The 24,734-nt window shown below is 53.4% G+C and overlaps 1 protein-coding gene across 1 annotated transcript in view; it reads left to right on the top strand.

The window, feature by feature from the left end:
* The window catches only part of LOC137307589 (multiple epidermal growth factor-like domains protein 8), a 54,040-nt gene that overhangs the window by 7,147 nt on the left and 22,159 nt on the right, over window positions 1–24,734 (top strand). The window contains exons 5-19 of the mRNA XM_067976878.1: window positions 1,241–1,418; window positions 2,654–2,742; window positions 2,824–3,037; window positions 6,159–6,336; window positions 6,746–6,891; window positions 8,740–8,865; window positions 9,952–10,109; window positions 16,738–16,845; window positions 17,268–17,415; window positions 19,700–19,863; window positions 20,199–20,390; window positions 21,215–21,415; window positions 21,698–21,928; window positions 22,011–22,129; window positions 23,609–23,740. Coding sequence (XP_067832979.1) covers window positions 1,241–1,418; window positions 2,654–2,742; window positions 2,824–3,037; window positions 6,159–6,336; window positions 6,746–6,891; window positions 8,740–8,865; window positions 9,952–10,109; window positions 16,738–16,845; window positions 17,268–17,415; window positions 19,700–19,863; window positions 20,199–20,390; window positions 21,215–21,415; window positions 21,698–21,928; window positions 22,011–22,129; window positions 23,609–23,740 — 2,384 coding nt within the window. The remainder of the gene's footprint in view (window positions 1–1,240; window positions 1,419–2,653; window positions 2,743–2,823; window positions 3,038–6,158; window positions 6,337–6,745; window positions 6,892–8,739; window positions 8,866–9,951; window positions 10,110–16,737; window positions 16,846–17,267; window positions 17,416–19,699; window positions 19,864–20,198; window positions 20,391–21,214; window positions 21,416–21,697; window positions 21,929–22,010; window positions 22,130–23,608; window positions 23,741–24,734) is intronic.

Genomic DNA, 24,734 nt, shown 5'->3' with positions numbered 1-24,734 from the left:
GGAGAGAGCGGGGCAGTGGGATTAGTTTGGGATTGATACAGGGCCTATGGGGAGAGTGGGACAATGGGATTAATTTGGGATTGATACAGGGATGTGGGGAGAGTGTGACAGTGCGATTAGTTTTGGATTGATGTGGGGAGAGGGCGACCTTGGGATTAGTTTGGGATTGATGCGGGGAGAGGGTGACAGTGGGATTAGTTTGGGATTGATGCGGGGATGTGGGGAGAGGGTGACAGTGGGATTAGTTTGGGATTGATGCGGGGATGTGGGGAGAGGGCGACAGTGGGATTAGTTTGGGATTGATGTGGGGAGAGGGCGACAGTGGGATTAGTTTGGGATTGATGTGGGGAGAGGGCGACAGTGGGATTAGTTTGGGATTGATGTGGGGAGAGGGTGACAGTGGGATTAGTTTGGGATTGATGTGGGGAGAGGGTGACAGTGGGATTAGTTTGGGATTGATGTGGGGAGAGGGCGACAGTGGGATTAGTTTGGGATTGATGTGGGGAGAGGGCGACAGTGGGATTAGTTTGGGATTGATGTGGGGAGAGGGTGACAGTGGGATTAGTTTGGGATTGATGTGGGGAGAGGGTGACAGTGGGATTAGTTTGGGATTGATGTGGGGAGAGGGTGACAGTGGGATTAGTTTGGGATTGATGTGGGGAGAGGGTGACAGTGGGATTAGTTTGGGATTGATGTGGGGAGAGTGTGACAGTGGGATTAGTTTGGGATTGATGTGGGGAGAGGGTGACAGTGGGATTAGTTTGGGATTGATGTGGGGAGAGGGCGACAGTGGGATTAGTTTGGGATTGATGTGGGGAGAGGGCGACAGTGGGATTAGTTTGGGATTGATGTGGGGAGAGGGCGACAGTGGGATTAGTTTGGGATTGATGTGGGGAGAGGGTGACAGTGGGATTAGTTTGGGATTGATGTGGGGAGAGGGCGACAGTGGGATTAGTTTGGGATTGATGTGGGGAGAGGGTGACAGTGGGATTAGTTTGGGATTGATGTGGGGAGAGGGCGACAGTGGGATTAATTTGGGATTGATGTGGGGAGAGGGTGACAGTGGGATTAGTTTGGGATTGATGTGGGGAGAGGGCGACAGTGGGATTAGTTTGGGATTGATGTGGGGAGAGGGCGACAGTGGGATTAGTTTGGGATTGATGTGGGGAGAGGGCGACAGTGGGATTAGTCGTTGGTTCTAATTTGGCTCTTGTCTGAAGGATTTTTCTCTTTCACACAGACACAGCATTGCCAGTGCCAATCAGGGTTCATAGGTCACAACTGTGACCTTTCACTCAACGACAACCAGAGTGCAGGCAGCTGGTACAACGTCAGCAGATCGGACCAGGAGTACGTGGCACGCACAGCGGCTGCTGGCACCTTCTTAAATACCACCAACTCGCTCTACATATTTGGTGGTAGGTCTCCGCATCACCTCTTGTAATTCACCCGTCACCTTCCTAAAGTTTGGGTGCACAGATTTACTCTGTACCTGCCCTGGGAGTGTTTGATGGCACAGTGTAGAGGGAGCTTTACTCTGTATCTAACCCCCTGTACCTGCCCTGGGAGTGTTTGATGGGACAGTGTAGAGGGAGCTTTACTCTGTATCTAAACTCCTGTACCTGCCCTGGGAGTGTTTGACGGGACAGTGTAGAGGGAGCTTTACTCTGTATCTAACCCCCTGTACCTGCCCTGGGAGTGTTTGACGGGACAGTGTAGAGGGAGCTTTACTCTGTATCTAAACTCCTGTACCTGCCCTGGGAGTGTTTGATGGGACAGTGTAGAGGGAGCTTTACTCTGTATCTAACCCCCTGTACCTGCCCTGGGAGTGTTTGACGGGACAGTGTAGAGGGAGCTTTACTCTGTATCTAAACTCCTGTACCTGCCCTGGGAGTGTTTGATGGCACAGTGTAGAGGGAGCTTTTACTCTGTATCTAACCCCCTGTACTTGCTCTGGGAGTGTTTGACGGGACAGTGTAGAGGGAGCTTTACTCTGTATCTAACCCCCTGTACCTGCCCTGGGAGTGTTTGACGGGACAGTGTAGGGGGAGCTTTACTCTGTATCTAACCCGTGCTGTACCTGCCCTGGGAGTGTTTGATGGGACAGTGTAGAGGGAGCTTTACTCTGTATCTAACCCCCTGTACCTGCCCTGGGAGTGTTTGACGGGACAGTGTAGAGGGAGCTTTACTCTGTATCTAACCCGTGCTGTACCTGCCCTGGGAGTGTTTGACGGGACAGTGTAGAGGGAGCTTTACTCTGTATCTAACCCCCTGTACCTGCCCTGGGAGTGTTTGACGGGACAGTGTAGAGGGAGCTTTACTCTGTATCTAACCCCCTGTACCTGCCCTGGGAGTGTTTGACGGAACAGTGTAGAGGGAGCTTTACTCTGTATCTAACCCGTGCTGTACCTGCCCTGGGAGTGTTTGACGGGACAGTGTAGAGGGAGCTTTACTCTGTATCTAACTCCCTGTACCTGCCCTGGGAGTGTTTGATGGCACAGTGTCGAGGGAGCTTTACTCTCTAACCCGTGCTGTAGGTATTTTTGTTGCAGTCTTTCTTGCTGGTTTATCTTTGCTTGAATATTGTTCTTGTGCCGTTGAAGTACACAGACCTGTTTGCAGTTAAAAGTCTAATTCACTGTGCGCTTTGCAGGGTTTGATCTGAATGAAGTCCTGGGTGACCTCATTAGGTACAACTTCACAAGTAACCAGTGGTATCGGAGTGAACTCAGCCCCTCTCCGGTAAGTCACACCCCACCCCGCAGTGTCAGTCTACATGCTGCTCTGTCGGTCCTCAGACACTCTTGTGCTCTCTCCTTGCAGCCTGCCCGACACTCTCACAGTGCCGTCGAGTGGAAGGGAAACATGCTGCTGTTTGGCGGCCAGTTGTCAGATGGGTCTCTGGCCAATGATGTCTGGCTATATGAACCGGTGCCCGAGAGCTGGAGGCTGCTTTCGGCAGTGAATTCCCAGAGCCCGTCAGGGCTGGCGTCACATGCTGCTACGGTGGTCGACCAATACCTGTATGTGTATGGAGGTGAGTGTGTTCAGTGCTCTCCCTGTGATGGACCAATACCTGGATGTGTATTGAGGTGAGTGTGTTCAGCACTCTCCCTGTGATGGACCAATACCTGGATGTGTATTGAGGTGAGTGTGTTCAGTGCTCTCCCTGTGATGGACCAATACCTGGATGTGTATTGAGGTGAGTGTGTTCAGCACTCTCCCTGTGATGGACCAATACCTGGATGTGTATTGAGGTGAGTGTGTTCAGCACTGTCCCTGTGATGGACCAATACCTGGATGTGTATTGAGGTGAGTGTGTTCAGTGCTCTCCCTGTGATGGACCAATACCTGGATGTGTATTGAGGTGAGTGTGTTCAGCACTCTCCCTGTGATGGACCAATACCTGGATGTGTATTGAGGTGAGTGTGTTCAGCACTGTCCCTGTGATGGACCAATACCGTATGTGTATTGAGGTGAGTGTGTTCAGTGCTCTCCCTGTGATGGACCAATACCTGGATGTGTATTGAGGTGAGTGTGTTCAGCACTCTCCCTGTGATGGACCAATACCTGGATGTGTATTGAGGTGAGTGTATTCAGCACTGTCCCTGTGATGGACCAATACCTGGATGTGTATTGAGGTGAGTGTGTTCAGCACTGTCCCTGTGATGGACCAATACCTGGATGTGTATTGAGGTGAGTGTGTTCAGCACTCTCCCTGTGATGGACCAATACCTGGATGTGTATTGAGGTGAGTGTGTTCAGCACTCTCCCTGTGATGGACCAATACCTGGATGTGTATTGAGGTGAGTGTGTTCAGCACTCTCCCTGTGATGGACCAATACCTGGATGTGTATTGAGGTGAGTGTGTTCAGTGCTCTCTCTGTGATGGACCAATACCTGGATGTGTATTGAGGTGAGTGTGTTCAATGCTCTCCCTGTGATGGACCAATACCTGGATGTGTATTGAGGTGAGTGTGTTCAGCACTCTCCCTGTGATGGACCAATACCTGGATGTGTATTGAGGTGAGTGTGTTCAGCACTCTCCCTGTGATGGACCAATACCTGGATGTGTATTGAGGTGAGTGTGTTCAGCACTCTCCCTGTGATGGACCAATACCTGGATGTGTATTGAGGTGAGTGTGTTCAGCACTCTCCCTGTGATGGACCAATACCTGGATGTGTATTGAGGTGAGTGTGTTCAATGCTCTCCCTGTGATGGACCAATACCTGGATGTGTATTGAGGTGAGTGTGTTCAGCACTCTCCCTGTGATGGACCAATACCTGGATGTGTATTGAGGTGAGTGTGTTCAGTGCTCTCCCTGTGATGGACCAATACCTGGATGTGTATTGAGGTGAGTGTGTTCAATGCTCTCCCTGTGATGATGTGGAGATGCCGGTGATGGACTGGGGTTGACAATTGTAAACAATTTTACAACACCAAGTTATAGTCCAGCAATTTTATTTTAAATTCACAAGCTTTCGGAGATTTTCTCCTTCCTCAGGTAAACATTTACCTGAGGAAGGAGAAAATCTCCGAAAGCTTGTGAATTTAAAATAAAATTGCTGGACTATAACTTGGTGTTGTAAAATTGTTTACAACTCCCTGTGATGGACCAATACCTGGATGTGTATTGAGGTGAGTGTGTTCAATGCTCTCCCTGGTTTCATTACTGATTCACTTTGATTGTTTAATTGGAAGCCCCCAGACTGTGGATTATTGGGCCTGGATAATTCAGTGATCACAGGAGCCACCTGCAGTGTAGCAGTCGTGACACCAGGACCAGGTGTTGGTGACAGTCTGGGTAAACACCCGGTGCTCCCTTAAGCAGAACCCATTCCAGCTCCAACTGGTGGGCTGAAGGACACGACTGGCTGGATGTGGTACAGTGCCAACCTGCAGCTTGTGGGCATAAACCGACAGGACCAAACCAATCCATTGGGCAAATCTGTGGGAGTTGGAAATGTCATTTTAGTACAGATGGGGTCAGTCCCATCGGGCTAAGAAACAATATTGTGGCAATGTAGAGGGAGCTTTACTCTGCATCTAACCCCATGTACCTGCCCTGGGAGTGTTTGATGGACAGTGTAGAGGGAGCTTTACTCTGTATCTAACCCTGTACCTGCCCTGGGAGTGTTTGATGGACAGTGTAGAGGGAGCTTTACTCTGTATCTAACCCTGTACCTGCCCTGGGAGTGTTTGATGGACAGTGTAGAGGGAGCTTTACTCTGTATCTAACCCTGTACCTGCCCTGGGAGTGTTTGATGGGACAGTGTAGAGGGAGCTTTTACTCTGTATCTAACCCTGTACCTGACCTGGGAGTGTTTGATGGGATAGTGTAGAGGGAGCTTTACTCTGTATCTAACCCCCTGTACCTGCCCTGGGAGTGTTTGATGGGACAGTGTAGAGGGAGCTTTACTCTGTATCTAACCCTGTACCTGCCCTGGGTGTGTTTGATGGGACAGTGTAGAGGGAGCTTTACTCTGTATCTAACCCGTGCTGTACCTGCCCTGGGAGTGTTTGATGGGACAGTGTAGAGGGAGCTTTACTCTGTATCTAACCCCCTGTACCTGCTCTGGGAGTGTTTGATGGGACAGTGTAGAGGGAGCTTTACTCTGTATCTAACCCCCTGTACCTGCCCTGGGAGTGTTTGATGGGACAGTGTAGAGGGAGCTTTACTCTGTCTCTAACCCTGTACCTGACCCTGGGAGTGTTTGACGGGACAGTGTAGAGGGAGCTTTACTCTGTATCTAACCCCCTGTACCTGCCCTGGGAGTGTTTGATGGGACAGTGTAGAGGGAGCTTTACTCTGTATCTAACCCCCTGTACCTGCCCTGGGAGTGTTTGATGGGACAGTGTAGAGGGAGCTTTACTCTGTCTCTAACCCTGTACCTGACCCTGGGAGTGTTTGACGGGACAGTGTAGAGGGAGCTTTACTCTGTATCTAACCCCCTGTACCTGCCCTGGGAGTGTTTGATGGGACAGTGTAGAGGGAGCTTTACTCTGTACCTCCCCTGCTGATGTTGGTGCTTTAGTGCAAAGTGTTCAATTCCAAGCAGTAACATCTCCTAAAGGTTTGACAGAAAATCATCGAAAACAAAAAAGAATCCAAGTCTTCGTTTCTCGTGTGTAACGTTTGCTGTCTTTGCCCCTCAGGTCGGACGGGGTTGGACAGGTTTAGTGCTCAGATGTTCCGGTTTGACGTGGGGAGGCGGATCTGGGAGGAAGTGGTTCCCACTGGAGGGAGAAGCCCAGCCGTGTCCGGTCACTCCATGGTCTTCCATCCCGCATCGCGCATGCTGCTCGTACATGGGGGGCATCGGGTCTCAGCACGGTAAGGGCGGGGGGTTTACACGGTATGGGGGGCAGGGGGGACAAACTGGGTGGGTATCACGGGGCAGGGTGAGGTACAGTGAGTGGGAGGGGAGGATGTGAGTTCATGGGGCGGGGGTTGGGAGTACACAGGTGAGGGGGACCATTTCCAGTGTGTACACTGTTCCCAGAGGGACACACCTCGTATACTGTGTGTACACTGTTCCCAGAGGGACGCACCCTGTGACCAACTCTCTCCAGAGGGACACGCCCCGTGTACACTCTCCCCAGAGGGAGACACACCCATGTACAGCGTGTCCCACAAGGATGCAGACCTGACCTGTCCCCTCTGACTGTGATTGTGTGGTTTTGTATTTAAAGAGACCAGCGCAGGGCTGGTTGTTCTGGACTCTGCTGCTTCTCTCCCACAGGTTCAGCTATCGGACGAACACGACTGATGCCTTCCACATTGACCTCCGTTACTGGACCAATTTCAAATCTGACCAGTCCCCGAACAGCCCGAGAGAGCGAGCCTTTCACTCTGCCACGATAATAGGCAACTACATGGTGGTGTATGGTGAGTCTGGGGGTTTCTGGGAGGGGGAGAGTGTCATCACCTTCAGGAGATGGGAGAGTGCCTTAAAGGAGGAGAGTGAGATAGAGAGGCTTCGGGCCTCGGCAGCTGAAGGCACGGCCGCCAATGGTGGAGCGATTAAAATCAGGGATGCGCAAGAGGCCAGAATGTTGGCCTTTATAACCAGAGGGCTAGAATATAAAGGGGAGGAAGTTTTGCTACAGCTGTATAAAGCCCTGGTTGGACCACATCTGGAGTACTGTGTAGTGTTCTGGACACCGCACCTTGGAAAGGATATATTGGCCTTGGAAGGAGTGCAGTGCAGATTCACCAGACTGTTACCAGGGCTCCAAGGATTAGATTACGAGGCGAGATTACATAAACTAGGCTTGTATTCCCTGGAATATAGAAGGTTAAGGGGTGATTTGATCGAGGTTTTTAGGATTTTGAAAGGAATAGGGTAAATAGAAGCTTTTCCCGCTGGTGGGAGAGTCCAGGACAAGGGCACATCAACTTAAAATCACAGCCAGGCCATTCAGGAGAGAAGTCATGAAACACTTCTACACGCAAAGGGTGGTAGCAGTGTGCAACTCGCTCCCACAAACAGCAGTAGATGCCAGCTCAATTAATAATTTTAAATCAGAGATCGATAGATTTTTGCTGGCCAAAGAGTATTTTTAAAAATTTGTTCATGGGATGTGGGCGTCGCTGGCGAGGCCGGCATTTATTGCCCATCCCTAATTGCCCTTGAGAAGGTGGTGGTGAGCCGCCTTCTTGAACCGCTGCAGTCCGTGTGGTGAAGGTTCTCCCACAGTGCTGTTAGGAAGGGAGTTCCAGGATTTTGACCCAGTGACGATGAAGGAACGGCGATATATTTCCAAGTCGGGATGGTGTGTGACTTGGAGGGGAACGTGCAGGTGGTGTTGTTCCCATGCGCCTGCTGCCTTTGTCCGTCTAGGTGGTAGAGGCCGTGGGGTTGGGAGGTGCTGTCGAAGAAGCCTTGGCGAGTTGCTGCATTAAGGAATATGGAGTCAAGGTGGTAAATGGAGATCGGATTCAGATCAGCCATGATCTCATTCAATGGCGGAACAGACACGAGGGGCTGAATGGCCTCCTCCTGTTCCTATGTGAGGGGTGGGGGTAGAGTCAGCAACTTCAGGGGAGGGGGGAGAGTCAGCAACTTCAGGGGAGGGGGGAGAGAGTCAGCAACTTCAGGGGAGGGGGGAGAGTCAGCAACTTCAGGGGAGGGGGGGTAGAGAGTCAGCACCTTCAGGGGAGGGGGGGGTAGAGAGTCAGCACCTTCAGGGGAGGGGGGAGAGTCAGCACCTTCAGGGGAGGGGGGAGAGAGTCAGCACCTTCAGGGGAGGGGGGAGAGAATCAGCACCTTCAGGGGAGGGGGGAGAGTCAGCAACTTCAGGGGAGGGGGGGTAGAGAGTCAGCACCTTCAGGGGAGGGGGGAGAGTCAGCAACTTCAGGGGAGGGGGGGTAGAGAGTCAGCACCTTCAGGGGAGGGGGGAGAGTCAGCAACTTCAGGGGAGGGGGGGTAGAGAGTCAGGATCTTCAGGGGAGGGGGGAGAGAGTCAGCAACTTCAGGGGAGGGGGGAGAGAATCAGCACCTTCAGGGGAGGGGGGAGAGAGTCAGCACCTTCAGGGGAGGGGGGAAGAGAGTCAGCACCGTCAGGGGAAGGGAGAGAGAGTCAGGACCTTCAGGGGAGGGGCAGTGTCCTGAGGTTCCATCGTGCAGCTCCTGCACCCTTTCCCTGCTGGGGCCTGGTGGGAGGATGGAAGATCACAGGAGGAATGTGCGAGTGCTGAGAGCATTTAACCTGATGCTGTTTTCCCGGTTTTTAGGGGGTAATGTTCACATTCACTATCAGGAGGAGAAGTGTTACGATGGCGATATCTTTTTCTACCATCTGGGCTGCCACCAGTGGGTCTCCAGCCAGGAGCTCGGTCTCTTGATCAGCACAGGTGATGGTAAGAGAGCACAGTTATCAGGCACAATGTATGTGGAGGGTCAGACACTGCGTCGTGGCCACTCACAGGGCAGATACAGCATGAGCAAGGTGCAGAGTAAAGCTCCCTCTACACTGTCCATCAAACACCCCCAGGGTAGGTACAGGGGGTTAGATACAGAGTAAAGCTCCCTCTACACTGTCCCATCAAACACTCCCAGAGCAGGTACAGGGGGTTAGATACAGAGTAAAGCTCCCTCTACACTGTCCCAGCAAACACTCCCAGAGCAGGTACAGGGGGTTAGATACAGAGTAAAGCTCCCTCTACACTGTCCCATCAAACACTCCCAGGGCAGGTACAGGGTTAGATACAGAGTAAAGCTCGCTCTACACTGTCCATCAAACACTCCCAGGGCAGGTACAGGGTTAGATACAGAGTGAAGCTCCCTCGACACTGTCCCATCAAACACTCTCAGAGCAGGTACAGGGGGTTAGATACAGAGTGAAGCTCCCTCGACACTGTCCCATCAAACACTCCCAGAGCAGGTACAGGGGGTTAGATACAGAGTAAAGCTCCCTCTACACTGTCCCATCAAACACTCCCAGGGTAGGTACAGCACGGGTTAGATACAGAGTAAAGCTCCCTCTACACTGTCCCAGCAAACACTCCCAGGGTAGGTACAGCACGGGTTAGATACAGAGTAAAGCTCCCTCTACACTGTCCCAGCAAACACTCCCAGGGTAGGTACAGGGGGTTAGATACAGAGTAAAGCTCCCTCTACACTGTCCCATCAAACACTCCCAGGGTAGGTACAGCACGGGTTAGATACAGAGTAAAGCTCCCTCTACACTGTCCCGTCAAACACTCCCAGGGTAGGTACAGCACGGGTTAGATACAGAGTAAAGCTCCCTCTGCACTGTCCCGGGGCAGGTACAGCACGGGTTAGATACAGAGTAAAGCTCCCTCTGCACTGTCCCGGGGCAGGTACAGCACGGGTTAGATACAGAGTAAAGCTCCCTCTGCACTGTCCCGGGGCAGGTACACCATGGGCTGTGACGTATCACCAGATACTTAAGGTTTGAATTTCACTTGTTTATATTTTCTCAGGGCGGGAAAGTAAATCTTTCCGAGGACGTTATTCCCATGTTGCCACAGTAATGAATGGAAACATCCTGCTGATTGCTGGGGGATACAGCGGCCGACCTTTAGGTGACCTCGTGGCCTACAAGGTTCCAATTTTTGTGTCTCAGGTTTTGGTCCAAAATGTAAGTACTGGTTGTCTCGTTTGTGGACGTTCTTTGTCCTGTAACAACAATTGGCGTTGGACAGCCAGTGAGCTCTGAGTAAAGGGGCAAAGGTTACAGATGAGGGAGTCCAGAGGGAAACTGGACATTGGATGGAGACCGACTGAAAGGGGGTGCAGGAACAGAGAGACCTGGGGGTGTATGTACACAAATCTTTGAAGGTGGCAGGGCAAGATGAGAAGGCTGTTAAAAAAGCATACGGGATCCTGGGCTTTATTAATAGAGGCACAGAGTACAAAAGCAAGGAAGTTATGATAAACCTTTATAAAACACTGGTTAGGCCTCAGCTGGAATATTGTGTTCAATTCTGGGCACCGCACTTTAGGAAGGATGTCAAGGCCTTAGAGAGGGTGCAGATGAGATTTACTAGAATGGTCCCAGGGATGAGGGACTTCAGTTATGTGGAGAGACTGGAGAAGCTGGGGTTGTTCTCCTCAGAACAGAGAAGGTTCAGGGGAGATTGAATAGAGGGGTTTTTATGGAGTAAATAAGGAGAAACCATTTCCAGTGGCAGAAGGGTCGTTAACCAGAGGACACAGATTTAAGGTAAAAACGCCAGAGGTGAGATGAGTTTTTTTTTTAAACGCAGCGAGTTGTTATGATCTGGAACGCGCAGCCTGAAAGGGCGGTGGAAGCAGATAACTTTCAGTGGGGAATTGGGGAAGGACAAAATTTACAGCGCTATGGGGAAAGGGAAGGGGAATGGGACTAATTGGATAGCTCTTTCAAAGAGCCGGCACAGGCAAGACGGGCCGAATGGCCTCCTGTGCTGTCTCATTCTACGGAGCTTTCAGTGAGTGACTGTCTGAAGAGAATTTGATAAACCAGACAACACCCCTTGGTAGTTTAGATTCGGTCAGTGGTCAGGGACAGGAGGGTGTGACTGCGAGTCAGGCAGGTGTGGGGGCCCAGGATCGAGTGATGGAGGAGCCTCAGCCCTTGATCTTGTCCAGCAGGTACGGGGTACTTGCTACCTGTATGGATGAGATCAAGGACTGCAGTGAGGATGGGCAAACTGATCACGGCATTGTGGTACAGGAGGCCATTCAAGTGGAGGGAGTAGAAAGGAATGTGGTAGTGGGGGATAGTATAGTCAGGGGGATAGAGACTGTTCTGTGCAGCCGTGACCCAGAGTCCCAAAGGCTGTGTTGCCTGCCCGGGGCCAGGGTTAAGGACATCTCCTCACGGCTGGAGAAGAACTTGGAGCGTGAGGGGGAGGATCCAGTTTTCATGGTCCACGTAGGAACCAACGACAGAGGTAGGACTAGAAATGAGGTTCTGCTGAGGGAGTTTGAGGAGCTGGGGACCAAATTAATAAGCAGAACCTCAGAGGTAATAATCTCTGGATCACTGCCTGAGCCACATGCAAATTGGCACAGGGTCAAACAGATCAGAGAGTTAAATGGATGGAGAAAAGAGTGGGGTGGGAGACAGGGGTTTCGATTCACGGGGCACTGGCTCCAGTACTGGGGAAAGAGGGGGCTGTTCTGATGGGACGGGCTCTGCTTAAACCGGGCTGGGACCAGTATCCTAGCGAATCGAATAACTAGGGCTGTAGATAGGGCTTTAAACTAGAAAGGTGGGGGGGGGCGAGGGGTCGGATGAGGGGAAGTTTAGAAATCTAAAGAGAAAAGACAAGGCAACAGAGCAGTGCAGTGATTTGGGTAAAGATAAGCAGAGGGTGGCAGGAGGGACAGAGAGTTTAACGGTAATAGAGCATCAGCGAATAAGATCAAAGCAGGGAAAAATGGTAAAAAGTTAAAATTAAAGGCTCTTTATCTGAATGCACAGAGCATTCGTAACAAGATAGAGGAATTAGTGACACAAATGGAGATAAATGGGTTTGATCTGATAGCCATTACAGAGCAGTGGTTGCAAAGTGACCAAGGTTGGGAACTAAATATTCCAGGGTACTTGACGTTTAGAAAAGACAGGCAGAATGGAAAAGGAGGGGGTGAGAAAGGATCTGAGCTCGGAAGATCAGGAAGTAGAATCAGTCTGGGTGGAAATAAGAATTAACAAGGGGCAGAAAACACTGGTGGGAGTGGTTTACAAGCCCCCTAATAGTAGCTATACTATCGGACAGAGTATTAATCATGAAATAATAGGAGCTTGGAACAAAGGTAATGCAATAATTGTTGGGGACTTCAATCTTCGTGGAAACTGGACAAATCAAATGAGCAAAGATAGTCCAGTGAACGAGTTCATGGAATGCATTCGAGAGAGTTTCCCAGAGCAACAGAACCAACCAGGGAACAGGCTATTTCAGACCTTGTATTGTGTAATGAGACAGGGTTAATCAGTAATCTCACAGGAAAGGATCCTTTCGCAAGTGTGCCCTCCCTCGCCCCCTCCCCTCCCTCGCCCCCTCCCCTCCCTCCTCCCCCTCCCCTCCCTCGCCCCCTCCCCTCCCTCGCCCCCTCCCCTCCCTCGCCCCCTCCCCTCCCTCGCCCCCTCCCCTCCCTCGCCCCTCCCCTCCCCCCTCCCTCCCTCGCCCCCTCCCCTCCCCTCGCCCCCTCCCCTCCCTCGCCCCCTCCCCTCCCTCGCCCCCTCCCCTCCCTCGCCCCCTCCCCTCCCTCGCCCCCTCCCCTCCCTCGCCCCCTCCCCTCCCTCGCCCCCTCCCCCTCCCTCGCCCCCTCCCCTCCCTCGCCCCCTCCCCTCCCTCGCCCCCCTCCCCTCCCTCGCCCCCTCCTCCCTCCCTCGCCCCCCTCGCCCCCCTCTCCCTCCCTCGCCCCCCTCTCCCTCCCTCGCCCCCTCCCCTCCCTCGCCCCTCCCCTCCCTCGCCCCCTCCCCTCCCTCGCCCCCTCCCCTCCCTCGCCCCCTCCCCTCCCTCGCCCCCTCCCCTCCCTCGCCCCCTCCCCTCCCTCGCCCCCTCCCTCCCTCGCCCCTCCCCTCCCTCGCCCCCCCTCTCCCTCCCTCGCCCCCCTCTCCCTCCTCGCCCCCCCTCTCCCTCCTCGCCCCCCCCCCACTCCCTCCCTCGCCCCCCCCTCCCTCCCTCGCCCCCCCCTCCTCCCTCGCCCCCCCTCTCCCTCCCTCGCCCCCCCTCTCCCTCCCTCGCCCCCCCCCCTCCCTCCCTCGCCCCCCCCCCTCCCTCCCTCGCCCCCCCCCCCCTCCCTCCCTCGCCCCCCCCCCCCTCTCCCTCCCTCGCCCCCCCCTCTCCCTCCCTCTTAAACTTAAATAAAGACAGTTACATAGGAATGAGCGGCGAGTTGGCTAAGGTAGATTGGGAAATTAGATTAAGAGGTATGACAGTAGGTAGGCAGTGGTAAACATTTGAAGAAATATTTCAAAATTCTCAATGAATTTTCATTCCATTGAGAAATAAAAGCTCCACAGGAAAAGTGATCCATCCGTGGCTAACTAAAGAAGTTAAGGATAGTATTAGATTAAAAGAAGAGGCCTATAATGTTGCCAAGAGTTGTAGTAAGCCTGAGGATTGGGAGAGTTTCAGAAACCAGCAAAGGATGACCAAAAAATTGATAAAAGGGAGAAAATAGAATATGAAAGTAAACTAGCAAGAAATATAAAAAACAGATTGTAAGAGCTTCTACAAGTGTGTAAAAGGGAAGAGAGTAGAAAAAGTAAACGTTGGTCCCTTAGAGGCTGAGACAGGAGAAATTATAATGGGAAATCAGGAAATGGCAGATGCATTAAACAAATATTTTGTATCTGTCTTCACAGTAGGAGACACAAAAAGCATACCAGAAATAGTGGGGAACCAAGGGGCTAATGGGAGTGAGGAACTTAAAGTAATTATTATCAGTAAAGAAAAAGTACTGGAGAAACTAATGGGACTAAAAGCCGACAAATCCCCTGGACCTGATGGCCTGCATCCGAGGGTTCTAAAAGAGGTGGCTGCAGAGATAGTGGATACATTGATTTTGATCTTCCAAAATTCCCTAAATTCTGGAACGGTCCCAGCGGATTGGAAGGTAGAAAATGTAACCCCGTTATTCAAGAAAGAAGGGAGAGAGAAAACAGGGAACAAACAGGCCAGTTAGCCTGACATCAGCTGTCGGGAAAATGCTGGAATCCATAATTAAGGAAGTGGTAACAAGGCACTTAGAAAATCATAATATGATTAGGCAGAGTCAACATGGTTTTATGAAAGGGAAATCGTGTTTGACAAACTTATTAAAGTTTTTTGAGGGTGCAACTAGCAGGGTAGATAAAGGGGAACCAGTGGGTGTTGTATATTTGGATTTTCAAAAGGCATTCGATAAAGTGCCACATAAAAGGTTGTTACACAGGATAAGGGCTCATGGGATTGGGGTGTGGTTAGTGTGCAAAATTAAAGCACATGTGATTGTGGGAAACAGAGAGTAGGACTAAATGGGTCTTTATCGGGGTGGCAGGCAGTGACTAGTGGGGTTCCCGCAAGGGATCAGTGCTTGGGCCCAGCTATTTACAATCTAAATTAATGACTTAGATGAAGGGACCGAGTGTAATGTATCCAAGTTTGCTGACGATACAAAGTTAGGTGGGAAATGAGGAGGACACAGAGAGTCTGCAAAGGGATATAGACAGGTTAAGTGAGTGGGCAAGAAGGTGGCAGATCGAGTTTAATGTGGGGAAATGTGAGGTTATTCACTTTGATAGGAAAAATAGATAAACAGTATATTTTTTAAATGGTGAGAAACTATTAAATGTTGGTGTTCAGAGGGATTTGGGTGTCCTCGTACAGGTACAGCGGGCAATTAGGAAGGCAAATGGCATGTTGGCCTTTTTTGCAAGAATAAGGAAGTCTTGCTACATTTGTTCAGGGCATTAGTGAGACCTCACCTGGAGTACTGTGTACAGTTTTGATCTCCTTATCTAAGGAAGGATATACTTGCCTTAGAGGGGGTGCAGTGAAGGTTCACTAGATTGATTCCTGGGATGAGAGGGTTGTCCTGTGAGGAGAGATTGAGTAGAATGGGCCTATACTCTCTGGAGTATGGAAGAATGAGAGGTGATCTCAGTGAAACATATAAGATTCTGAGGGGGCTTGACAGGTTAGATGCTGAGAGGCTGTTTCCCCTGGCTGGAGAGTCCAGAACTGGGGGGCATAGTCTCAAGATAAGGGATCGGCCATTTAAGACTGAGATGAGGAGGAATTTCTTCACTCAGAGGGTTGTGAATCTTTGGAATTCTCTACCCCAGAGGGCTGTGGATGCTCAGTCATTGAGTATATTCAAGTCTGAGATTGATAGATTTTTGGACTCGAGGAATCAAGGGGTATGGAGATTGGGCGGGAAAGTGGAGTTGAGGTCGAAGATCAGCCATGATCTGATTGAATGGCGGAGCAGGCTCGAGGGGCGGTGTGGCCGACTCCTGCTCCTATTTCTTATGTTCTTCTGTGGTAATTCTCACCATAGTTAATGTTTAATGTGAAACTTAGAGTACGGTCTATTGTGGAGCTGTGGAGTTGGTTTCAGCCTTTCAGAGACCAGATCATGTGGATTCTCAGGAGAGAACAGTAGCTAAAATAGTTCTTTTTAAAAAAAGGTTCTCTGTTCATTATCATGGACACACTCCGATATTTTAACCTGGATATGTTGGTGAAAATGGAAACACCTCCAAGGGCAGAGGGAGTGAAGGGAGCAGGAAATCTAGAAAATAAATGTCGAGTTGAAAGGGTAAACAATGCAGCAGTGAGCAGTTAGACATCACCAACAGGTCAGCATAGATTGATAAATAACCGGGGAGAATCACACTGCTGGGATGGGTTCGGGAGGTGTGATTGTCCTGTGAAGGGAGGCCAGGCTCCTTGGGCCTACGGGCCTCTTCCTGTTTAAAATTTAAAAGCCAAACTGTCTGTCCATGCGAAATCAGCAGGAGAACAAAAAAAATTCAAGATCAGACAAAGTTATTTACTTGCTTATTGTTTTTATAGATTCCAAATTTCATATGTATTGTAATATCACTTATCTCCATTGAGGAAGGGGTTGGGGCAGTGTGTCAGACGCCGTCCCGTCTGATGGGGCAGTGTGTCAGACGCCGTCCCGTCTGATGGGGCAGCGTGTCAGACGCCGTCCCGTCTGATGGGGCAGCGTGTCAGACGCCGTCCCGTCTGATGGGCCAACGTGTCAGACGCCGTCCCGTCTGATGGGGCAGCGTGTCAGACGCCGTCCCGCCTGATGGGGCAGCGTGTCGGACGCCGTCCCCGTCTGATGGGGCAGCGTGTCAGACGCCGTCCCGTCTGATGGGGCAGCGTGTCAGACGCCGTCCCGCCTGATGGGGCAGCGTGTCAGACGCCGTCCCGCCTGATGGGGCAGCGTGTCAGACGCCGTCCCGCCTGATGGGGCAGCGTGTCAGACGCCGTCCCGCCTGATGGGTCAGCGTGTCAGACGCCGTCCCGCCTGATGGGTCAGCGTGTCAGACGCCGTCCCGCCTGATGGGGCAGCGTGTCAGACGCCGTCCCGCCTGACGGGGCAGTCTGAGGAAAGTTTGGTGTCGCCTACACCAAAATCAACCAAAGTGACTGAGTGCTGACCTGAGCGGTGCCGGTGCTGGGAGTGACGGTGATGCCGGGGTCTGGTATCAGCCAGTGTTACATTACCTGCGGTTACAGGGTGTTATCCTGACCTTTACCCTCTGACTGTTGAAGGTGCACCTGGATTACTGCTCACTGTACGGGGCAGAGGAGGCTTGTACCAAGGACCCCGAGTGTGTGTGGTGTCAGGCAGAGTGCCAGAGCTACCAGCCGCACAGCACGGTGAGTGCGTTCGAGGGGGGTGGACGGTGAGACCGTGTGGGGAGGGGGAGGGGCCTCTGCGACGGGACGGGGGAGGGGACGGTGCGACGGGGGACGGGGCGGGGGGAGGGGACGGTGCGACGGGGACGGGGCGGGGGGAGGGGACGGTGCGACGGGAGGGGGGAGGGGACGTGTGATTCCGGGACGGGGGAGGGGACGTGTGATTTCGGGGGTGGGGGAGGGGACTCTGCGACAGGGCGGGGGAGGGGACGTGTGATTCCGGGGGGGGGGGGGACGGGGCGGGGGGACGTGTGATTCTGGGGGGGGGGGGGGGGACGTGTGATTCTGGGGGGGGTGGGGGTAACGGCCGAGCCGTTCGGCGATGCTCAGACACGAGGTGAACTGTCTGAGTTTGAGTCACTGCCGGCCTCTTGTTCCCACAGTGTCCCCACGTGAGCTGTCTGGGATTGGCGAGGCTCCTGACAGACTGCCAGTCGTGTTTGGTGTTTGGACTGAGCCGTGTTTCACCCCCTCTCGCCCCAGGCTTACTCGGATGGTGTGTTCAGACAGGCGTCTGCCTCCCATTTGCCGGTAAAATGCTGAATTATTAAAAGAAAAATGATTTATTTGCCGTTAGTTTTATTATAAATCTGATGATGGCTTTTTATTCGTTCATCAGTTTGTTGGGTTGATATCAGAGACGTGGATCAGAGAGCTGCTGGAGGAACATAGGAGCAGGAGGAGGCCGTTCAGCCCCTCGAGCCTGTTCCACCATTCAGTTAGTTCATGGTTGATCTGTATCTTAACTCCATTTACCCGCCTTGGTTCCGTAACCTTTAATCCCCTCACCCAACAAAAATCGATCAATCTCAGTTTTGAAATTTTCAATTGACCCCCAGCCTCAACAGCTTTTTTGGGGGAGAGAGTTCCAGATTCCCACTCCCCTTTGTGTGATGAAGTGCTTCCTGACATCACCCCTGAACGGCCTGGCTCTAATTTTAAGGTTTTCCCCCTTGTTCTGGACTCCCCCAACCAGAGGAAATAGTTTCTCTCTATCTACCCTATCACATCCTTTAATCATCTTAAACACCTCAATTAGATCACCCCTTAATCTTCTACACTCGAGGGAATACAAGCCCAGTCTGTGCAACCTGTCCTCATAATTTAACCCTTTTAGCCCCGGTATCATTCTGGTGAATCTGCACTGCACCCCCTCCAAGGCCAGTATCTCCTTCCTGAGGTGCAGAGCCCAGAACTGAACCCAGTTCTCCAGATGGGCTCTAACCAGAGCTCTGTACAGCTGGATCACAACTTCACCCCTTTGTATTCCAGCCCTCGAGATAAAGGCCAACATCCCATCAGCCTTTTTAATTATTTTTTGTACCTCTCCGCCAGTTTTTAGTGATTTCTGTGCTTGGACCCCCTGAATCTCTCTGCTCATCCACAGTTTCGAGTTTCTCACCATTGAGAAAATACTCTGATTTATCTTTCTTAGGTCCAAAGTGGATGACCTCACACTTTCCCCACATTGAACTCCATCTGCCCCAGTTTTACCCACTCACTGAATCTCTCAATGTCCCTTTGCAACTTTCTGCTCCCATTAACGCTATTTACTGTGCCTCCTAACTCAGTGTCGTCAGTAAACTCGGATATGGGGCTCTCTATTCCTTCATCCAAGTCATTTATAAATACAGTGAAAAGCTGAGGTCCCAGAACAGATCCCTGGGGGACGCCACTAGTCACATCCTGACAATGTGAGTACAGACCCATTATCCCCACTCTCTGTCTCCTACCTCCTAACCAATTCCCTCTCCAATTCCATGCACTCTCCTTTTTGTTAACAGTCTCTTAATCTGGTGATTGCTGACCCTCGTTTTACCAGCAATTTTATGTTTTTTTTAAATCATCCCTGCTTTAGTTTTAACAGGTATTATTGTTTCCTATAATCTTTTCTGTTCCCCGAGTATTTATATTTATCTCTTTTTGTACTCTGACCTTTGCTCATATTCCATTTTTTTGCTATCTTTAGGTTATTATTTCCTCCGGACGCTCCTCCCTCTTGTCCGTTCCACAGCCCATTTATCCTTTCAGCTAGGACCGTGGTCCCAGCCTGGGTTCAGGTGCAGCCTGTCCCAGTGGAACAGCATTTGGAAGGCGATGCCACTGCTTGAATCTGGTGCGGGCACTGGTTTCCACTGGCTTATTCCACAGCTGTTATCTGGTGGTGAGGTAGGGTTGCAGGTTGCAGTCTGACCGTACAGGGTCTCGGGTACCTGATAAATTCCTCCCCCAACCCACAGATCCCCACCTGCCATCTCAGGCTGGCTGCCAAAGGAGCAGTCTGTTTTGGGAGTGGCAGTGCTGGGGGGTGCTCAAACCTTGAGAGGGTGTTATTCTGATCTGGGGTCTCTTCATGGAACAATGACTGAGACACCAAACTGACCTGGGATCTCTTCATAGAATAGTGAGCTAGTGACCAAACTGATCTGGGATTTCTTCGTTGAAGAGTGAGCGAGTGAGCAAACAGATCTGGGGTCTCTTAATAGAACAGAGATAGTGACCCAACTGATCTGGGATCTATTCGTGGAGGAGTGAGCAAACTGATCTGGGATCTCTTCATGGAGCAGTGATCTAGTGAGTAAAGTGAACTGAGATCTATTCATGGAGCAGTGAACGAGTGAGCAAACTGATCTGGGATCTACTCATGGAACAGAGAGATCGTGACCAAACCGGTCTGGGGCCTCTTCGTGGAGCAGTGCGCGAGTGAGCAAACTGATGTCTGTTCCCATGAGCAGAGCGGAGGGACCCTGCTATCAGTGCCCAGCAGCTCAGAGCCTGATGATTGGTATAATTGGTGCCTCTGATCTCCCTGCAGACCAGGTGAAGTGCCAGGTGGAGCCAGTGTCGGGTATCTACGGCTGGTGGGGCTCCGAGACCACCTTTATCACCTCGCTGGAGCAATGTCAAAGGTTAAACTTCATGCCAGGGCTCCACCTCGTGACGTACATGCAGCCTCGAAACAACTCGCAGCCAGATAAGGTGAGCGGGTGGGAAAGGACCGATATAAACGTACACTGTCCCACCGGGGACTGCAGCCCTGCTGGGTCAGGGACTGTGGGGAGACTCTCTGATATCTCTGTTCCACCTCCAACGAGTTCTCTTCCAAAACTACTGACCCTCTCCCTCCCCCTCCCCTGAAGGTGCTGACTCTGCACAATGGGGAGTACACAGCAGCGTGCTCACGATCCCCCTCTCATCATCTCTCTCTCCCTCTGACGTTCTCCCCGGGCCCCGCCCCGCGCGCGCCCCCCCGTCTCTCTCTCTCTCTCTCTTTCTCCAGTGGTTTACTGACCCTCTGCCTCTCCTCTCCACAGGTTGAGATTAACACGAACCCGTCGTATATTCAGAACCCGAACACGGAGCTGGATGTGGTGATGGTGTATCAGGGCTTTATCCACCCTCTCTTTGACTCTCCTACACCTTCAGACAATGTTGTGGTTAAGGTGCAGCTGCAGCGTTTGTACGTTGTGGCAAAGATTGGTCGCACCGCCAACAGCTTGGAGATGGTAAGTGACACAACTCCAACTTTTGCCTGGTATCTTAAAACTGAGGCAGAATCTGGACAGAGAACAGCTCGAGTCTCCGCCCCTGTGAACTGCCATTTCACTCACTGTCGGGATAGTTTGGCCAAGACTGGAGTATTGTCCCATTCTGGGCAAAGCGCTTTAGGGAGGATGTGAAGGCCTTAGAGAGGGTGCAGAAGAGATTTACTAGAATGGTACCAGGGATGAGGGACTTCAGTTACGTGGAGAGACTGGAGAAGCTGGGGTTGTTCTCCTCAGAGCAGAGAAAGTTGAGAGGAGATTTGATCGAGGTGTTCAAAATCATGAAGGGTTTAGATAAAGTAAATAAAGAGAAACTGTTCCCATTGGTGGAAGGGTCGAGAACCAGAGGACACAGATTTAAGGTGATTGGCAAAAGAACCAAAGGCGACATGAGGAAAACCTTTTTTATTCAGCGAATTGTTATAATCTTAAATGCGCTGCCTGAAAGGCGGTGGAGGCAGATTCAATTGTGGCTTTCAAAAAGGAATTGGATAAATACTTGAAGAGAAAAGATTGCATCGCTACAGGGAAAGAGCAGGGAATGGGTCTGACTGGATTGCTTTTACAAAGAGCCAGCACAGGCTCGATGGGCCGAATGGCCTCCTTCTGTTCTGAAACCTTTCTATTATTCTAATTGCTTGTGAACACTGGTCCCAGTTCATGCCCAGTCCTATCAGAGGGGCGGGGGAGGGCCCGGGCCGCGAGGGGCGGGGGAGGGTCCGGGCCGTGTCGGACCGCCTTCTGCTGTCCGTGTAATGTCTCCGTCTGCTGTTCCCGATGTGCAGGAGGAGGTTGGACACTGGGCTGGCCAACCAGAGAAGGAGACTCGACTCCTGCAGAGAAACAGTGGGGACCGTCTTTTCCCGATCCTGGAGCGTGGGAACAAGTACGCCATCCGACTGGAGGGCTCTCTGAACAACTCCGGGAATGGGCAGACCAGCGAGATGACGCTGAGCTGGGAACGGTCTAACATTGTCGACACATCAGTGAGTACAGGATCACTGCAGGCACCTGCCCCGCCACAGAGGCCGGAGGGGAACGGTGTGTGAGTGGGCGGAGAGGGACAGGGTACCTACGTGCCCGTGTGTGTCCTGTGAGTGTGTGTGTGTGTGCCGGCAAATGTGCGCCTGCGTGTCCGTGTGTTGTGTGTGCGCCTGCGTGTCCGTGTGTGTGTGTGCACGCGTGTCCGTGTGTTTATAGAACAGACTCTGATTGTTAAAACTTTTCACCTGTGAGTAAAACTGTCAATTTCTTTTTATTTCTTCCAGGAAATCTCCTTCCATTTCCTGGAGCCCTTGCGATCGGAGGACTGCGACTCCCACCGTTCTTGCCTGGCCTGCCTCGCAGACCAGGGCTGTGGCTGGTGCTCAAACACCAGTAGCTGCCACCAGCGGACGCCGGGTATGGACAGCCAGTGCGGGAGGAGCCTGCACCTCGTCCTGTCTCCTGCCGACTGTGTGTTGTGCAGCGAGTACACAGACTGTCACTGCTGCACCACGGTGAGATCTGACTGAGTGGAATGAGTAACTGTGGAGCCTGCAAACACCAACAATCTGCTCACTTTGTATTGTCCCTTTCCAGGACCCGTACTGTGAGTGGCAGATCAACGTTAACAGGAAGGGAGACTTCCAGTGCAGCCGGCGAGGGAGGTCGTCCAGTGGAATCCGTTCCCCGGCCAGCTGCTCCAAACCCTGTCACCAGTAAGGAACAGCACTGGAAACACAGCACAAATAACACAGCGAAATACAGCCCAATGGAGCAGGGTGGACAGGTCCGGGGTGGAAGGTCGTGCCGCGGGCCCGGGGTGGAAGGTCGCGCCGCGGGCCGGGGTGGAAGGTCGCGCCGCGGGCCGGGGTGGAAGGTCGCGCCGCGGGCCGGGGTGGAAGGTCGCGCCGCGGGCCCGGGGTGGAAGGTCGCGCCGCGGGCCCGGGGTGGAAGGTCGCGCCGCGGGCCCGGGGTGGAAGGTCGCGCCGCGGGCCGGGGTGGAAGGTCGCGCCGCGGGCCCGGGGTGGAAGGTCGCGCCGCGGGCCCGGGGTGGAAGGTCGCGCCGCGGGCCGGGGTGGAAGGTCGCGCCGCGGGCCGGGGTGGAAGGTCGCGCCGCGGGCCCGGGGTGGAAGGTCGCGCCGCGGGCCGGGGTGGAAGGTCGCGCCGCGGGCCAGGGTGGAAGGTCGCGCCGCGAGCCCGGGGTGGAAGGTCGCGCCGCGGGCCCGGGGTGGAAGGTCACGCCGCGGGCCCGGGGTGGAAGGTCGCGCCGCGGGCCGGGGTGGAAGGTCGCGCCGCGGGCCCGGGGTGGAAGGTCGCGCCGCGGGCCCGGGGTGGAAGGTCGTGCTGCGGGCCGGGGTGGAAGGTCGCGCCGCGGGCCCGGGGTGGAAGGTCGCGCCGCGGGCCGGGGTGGAAGGTCGCGCCGCGGGCCCGGGGTGGAAGGTCGCGCCGCGGGCCCGGGGTGGAAGGTCGCGCCGCGGGCCCGGGGTGGAAGGTCGCGCCGCGGGCCGGGGTGGAAGGTCGCGCCGCGGGCCCGGGGTGGAAGGTCGCGCCGCGGGCCCGGGGTGGAAGGTCGCGCCGCGGGCCGGGGTGGAAGGTCGCGCCGCGGGCCGGGGTGGAAGGTCGCGCCGCGGGCCCGGGGTGGAAGGTCGCGCCGCGGGCCGGGGTGGAAGGTCGCGCCGCGGGCCGGGGTGGAAGGTCGCGCCGCGAGCCCGGGGTGGAAGGTCGCGCCGCGAGCCCGGGGTGGAAGGTCGCGCCGCGGGCCCGGGGTGGAAGGTCGCGCCGCGGGCCCGGGGTGGAAGGTCGCGCCGCGGGCCGGGGTGGAAGGTCGCGCCGCGGGCCCGGGGTGGAAGGTCGCGCCGCGGGCCCGGGGTGGAAGGTCGCGCCGCGGGCCGGGGTGGAAGGTCGCGCCGCGGGCCGGGGTGGAAGGTCGCGCCGCGGGCCCGGGGTGGAAGGTCGCGCCGCGGGCCCGGGGTGGAAGGTCGCGCCGCGGGCCGGGGTGGAAGGTCGCGCCGCTGGCAAGGGGTGGAAGGTCGCACCAAGGGGCGAGTGTTAATCTCGGTGCTGTTACAAGGTGGGGTGAAAGTCGACATGGGCTCAGGGTGTTGTGTTGGTTCCTGATCCTCCGCTGCCCCCTTGTGTTGCTGTGAGTCGCTCGTTCAGTTGGATTGGTGACAGATTTCCCTTTGTGTTGACAGGCAGTCGTCGTGCCGGGAATGTCTGAACAATTCCAGCCAGTGTGCCTGGTGTCAGTCTACACACACCTGCTTCCGCTTCACCTCGTACCTTGCCAAATATCCGTCCGGAGAGTGTCGGGACTGGTATGACAGGTAAGGCCCCTCACTGTGGTGCTGCTTGGAGTCTCTGGCCTGAAGCCTCTCATCCCTCACACCATCGCATTGAATCTCCTCTGCACCCTTCCCAAGGCCTTGACATCCTTCCTAAAATAATGTGGCCAAAACTGGGCACACTATTCGAACTGCACCCTTACCAGTGATTTGGATCGGTTTAGTCTCACCTCTCTGTGCTCCAAGCCTCTGTTTGTAAAATCTAGGAGCCCATGTGCTTTTGTGTAGCTTTACCAGCCTGCCCTCCCATTGTTCACCTGTGGATCTAATTCCCTGCTCCACTACTGCTCTTAAAGTTTCACCAGTTAAGGTATGTTTCCTCCCAATAAATATCTTATCCTCTTTCTCTGCAATAAATTCAATCTGTCATCAACCCAGGCTCTCCTCCATCTTTGACCTGCAGCCTCTAACCCTGCTCTTCAAACCTGCCCTACTTTGTGCTGTCTGTAAATGTTGATATTGTGCCCCCCCATACCCAAGTGCAGATCATTCCTCGATATTGAGAAGACCCTCGGTGCCAACACTGACCCTGGGGCGCACCACTCTGTGCACCCCTGCAGCCTAAACAACATCCAGGCACCACTGCTCTCTGTCCCTGACCTTTAACTGCCTGCCCATTATTCCGCATTCCCTTTAGTGCCACGAGCTACCTCCGTGGGACCCGATCGAGCACTTTATATAATCCAGATACATAATAGCCGCCACATCTCCTTTAGCGATACACTCGTTATTTCCTTGGTTTGGTTCGTTACCAGTGAGGTGGGTGTAGGAAGGACTCTGTATTCTGCTCCCCGAAGGAGGGAGGTGAACAATACTCCCCTTAGATAACCCTGCAAGCCAGTGCCTGGAGGGTGTCCCAATGGGGAGAAAGTGTACACTCTGTACATGGGGTGTGTCCCAATAGGGTGACAGTGTACACTCTGTACATGGGGTGTGTCCCAATAGGGTGACAGTGTACACTCTGTACATGGGGTGT

Source organism: Heptranchias perlo, unplaced genomic scaffold (genome assembly GCF_035084215.1).
Source record: "Heptranchias perlo isolate sHepPer1 unplaced genomic scaffold, sHepPer1.hap1 HAP1_SCAFFOLD_1058, whole genome shotgun sequence".
NCBI lineage: Eukaryota > Metazoa > Chordata > Chondrichthyes > Hexanchiformes > Hexanchidae > Heptranchias > Heptranchias perlo.
Note: the sequence above shows the minus strand (reverse complement) of the source record. Positions and strands in the feature narration are given on the sequence as shown.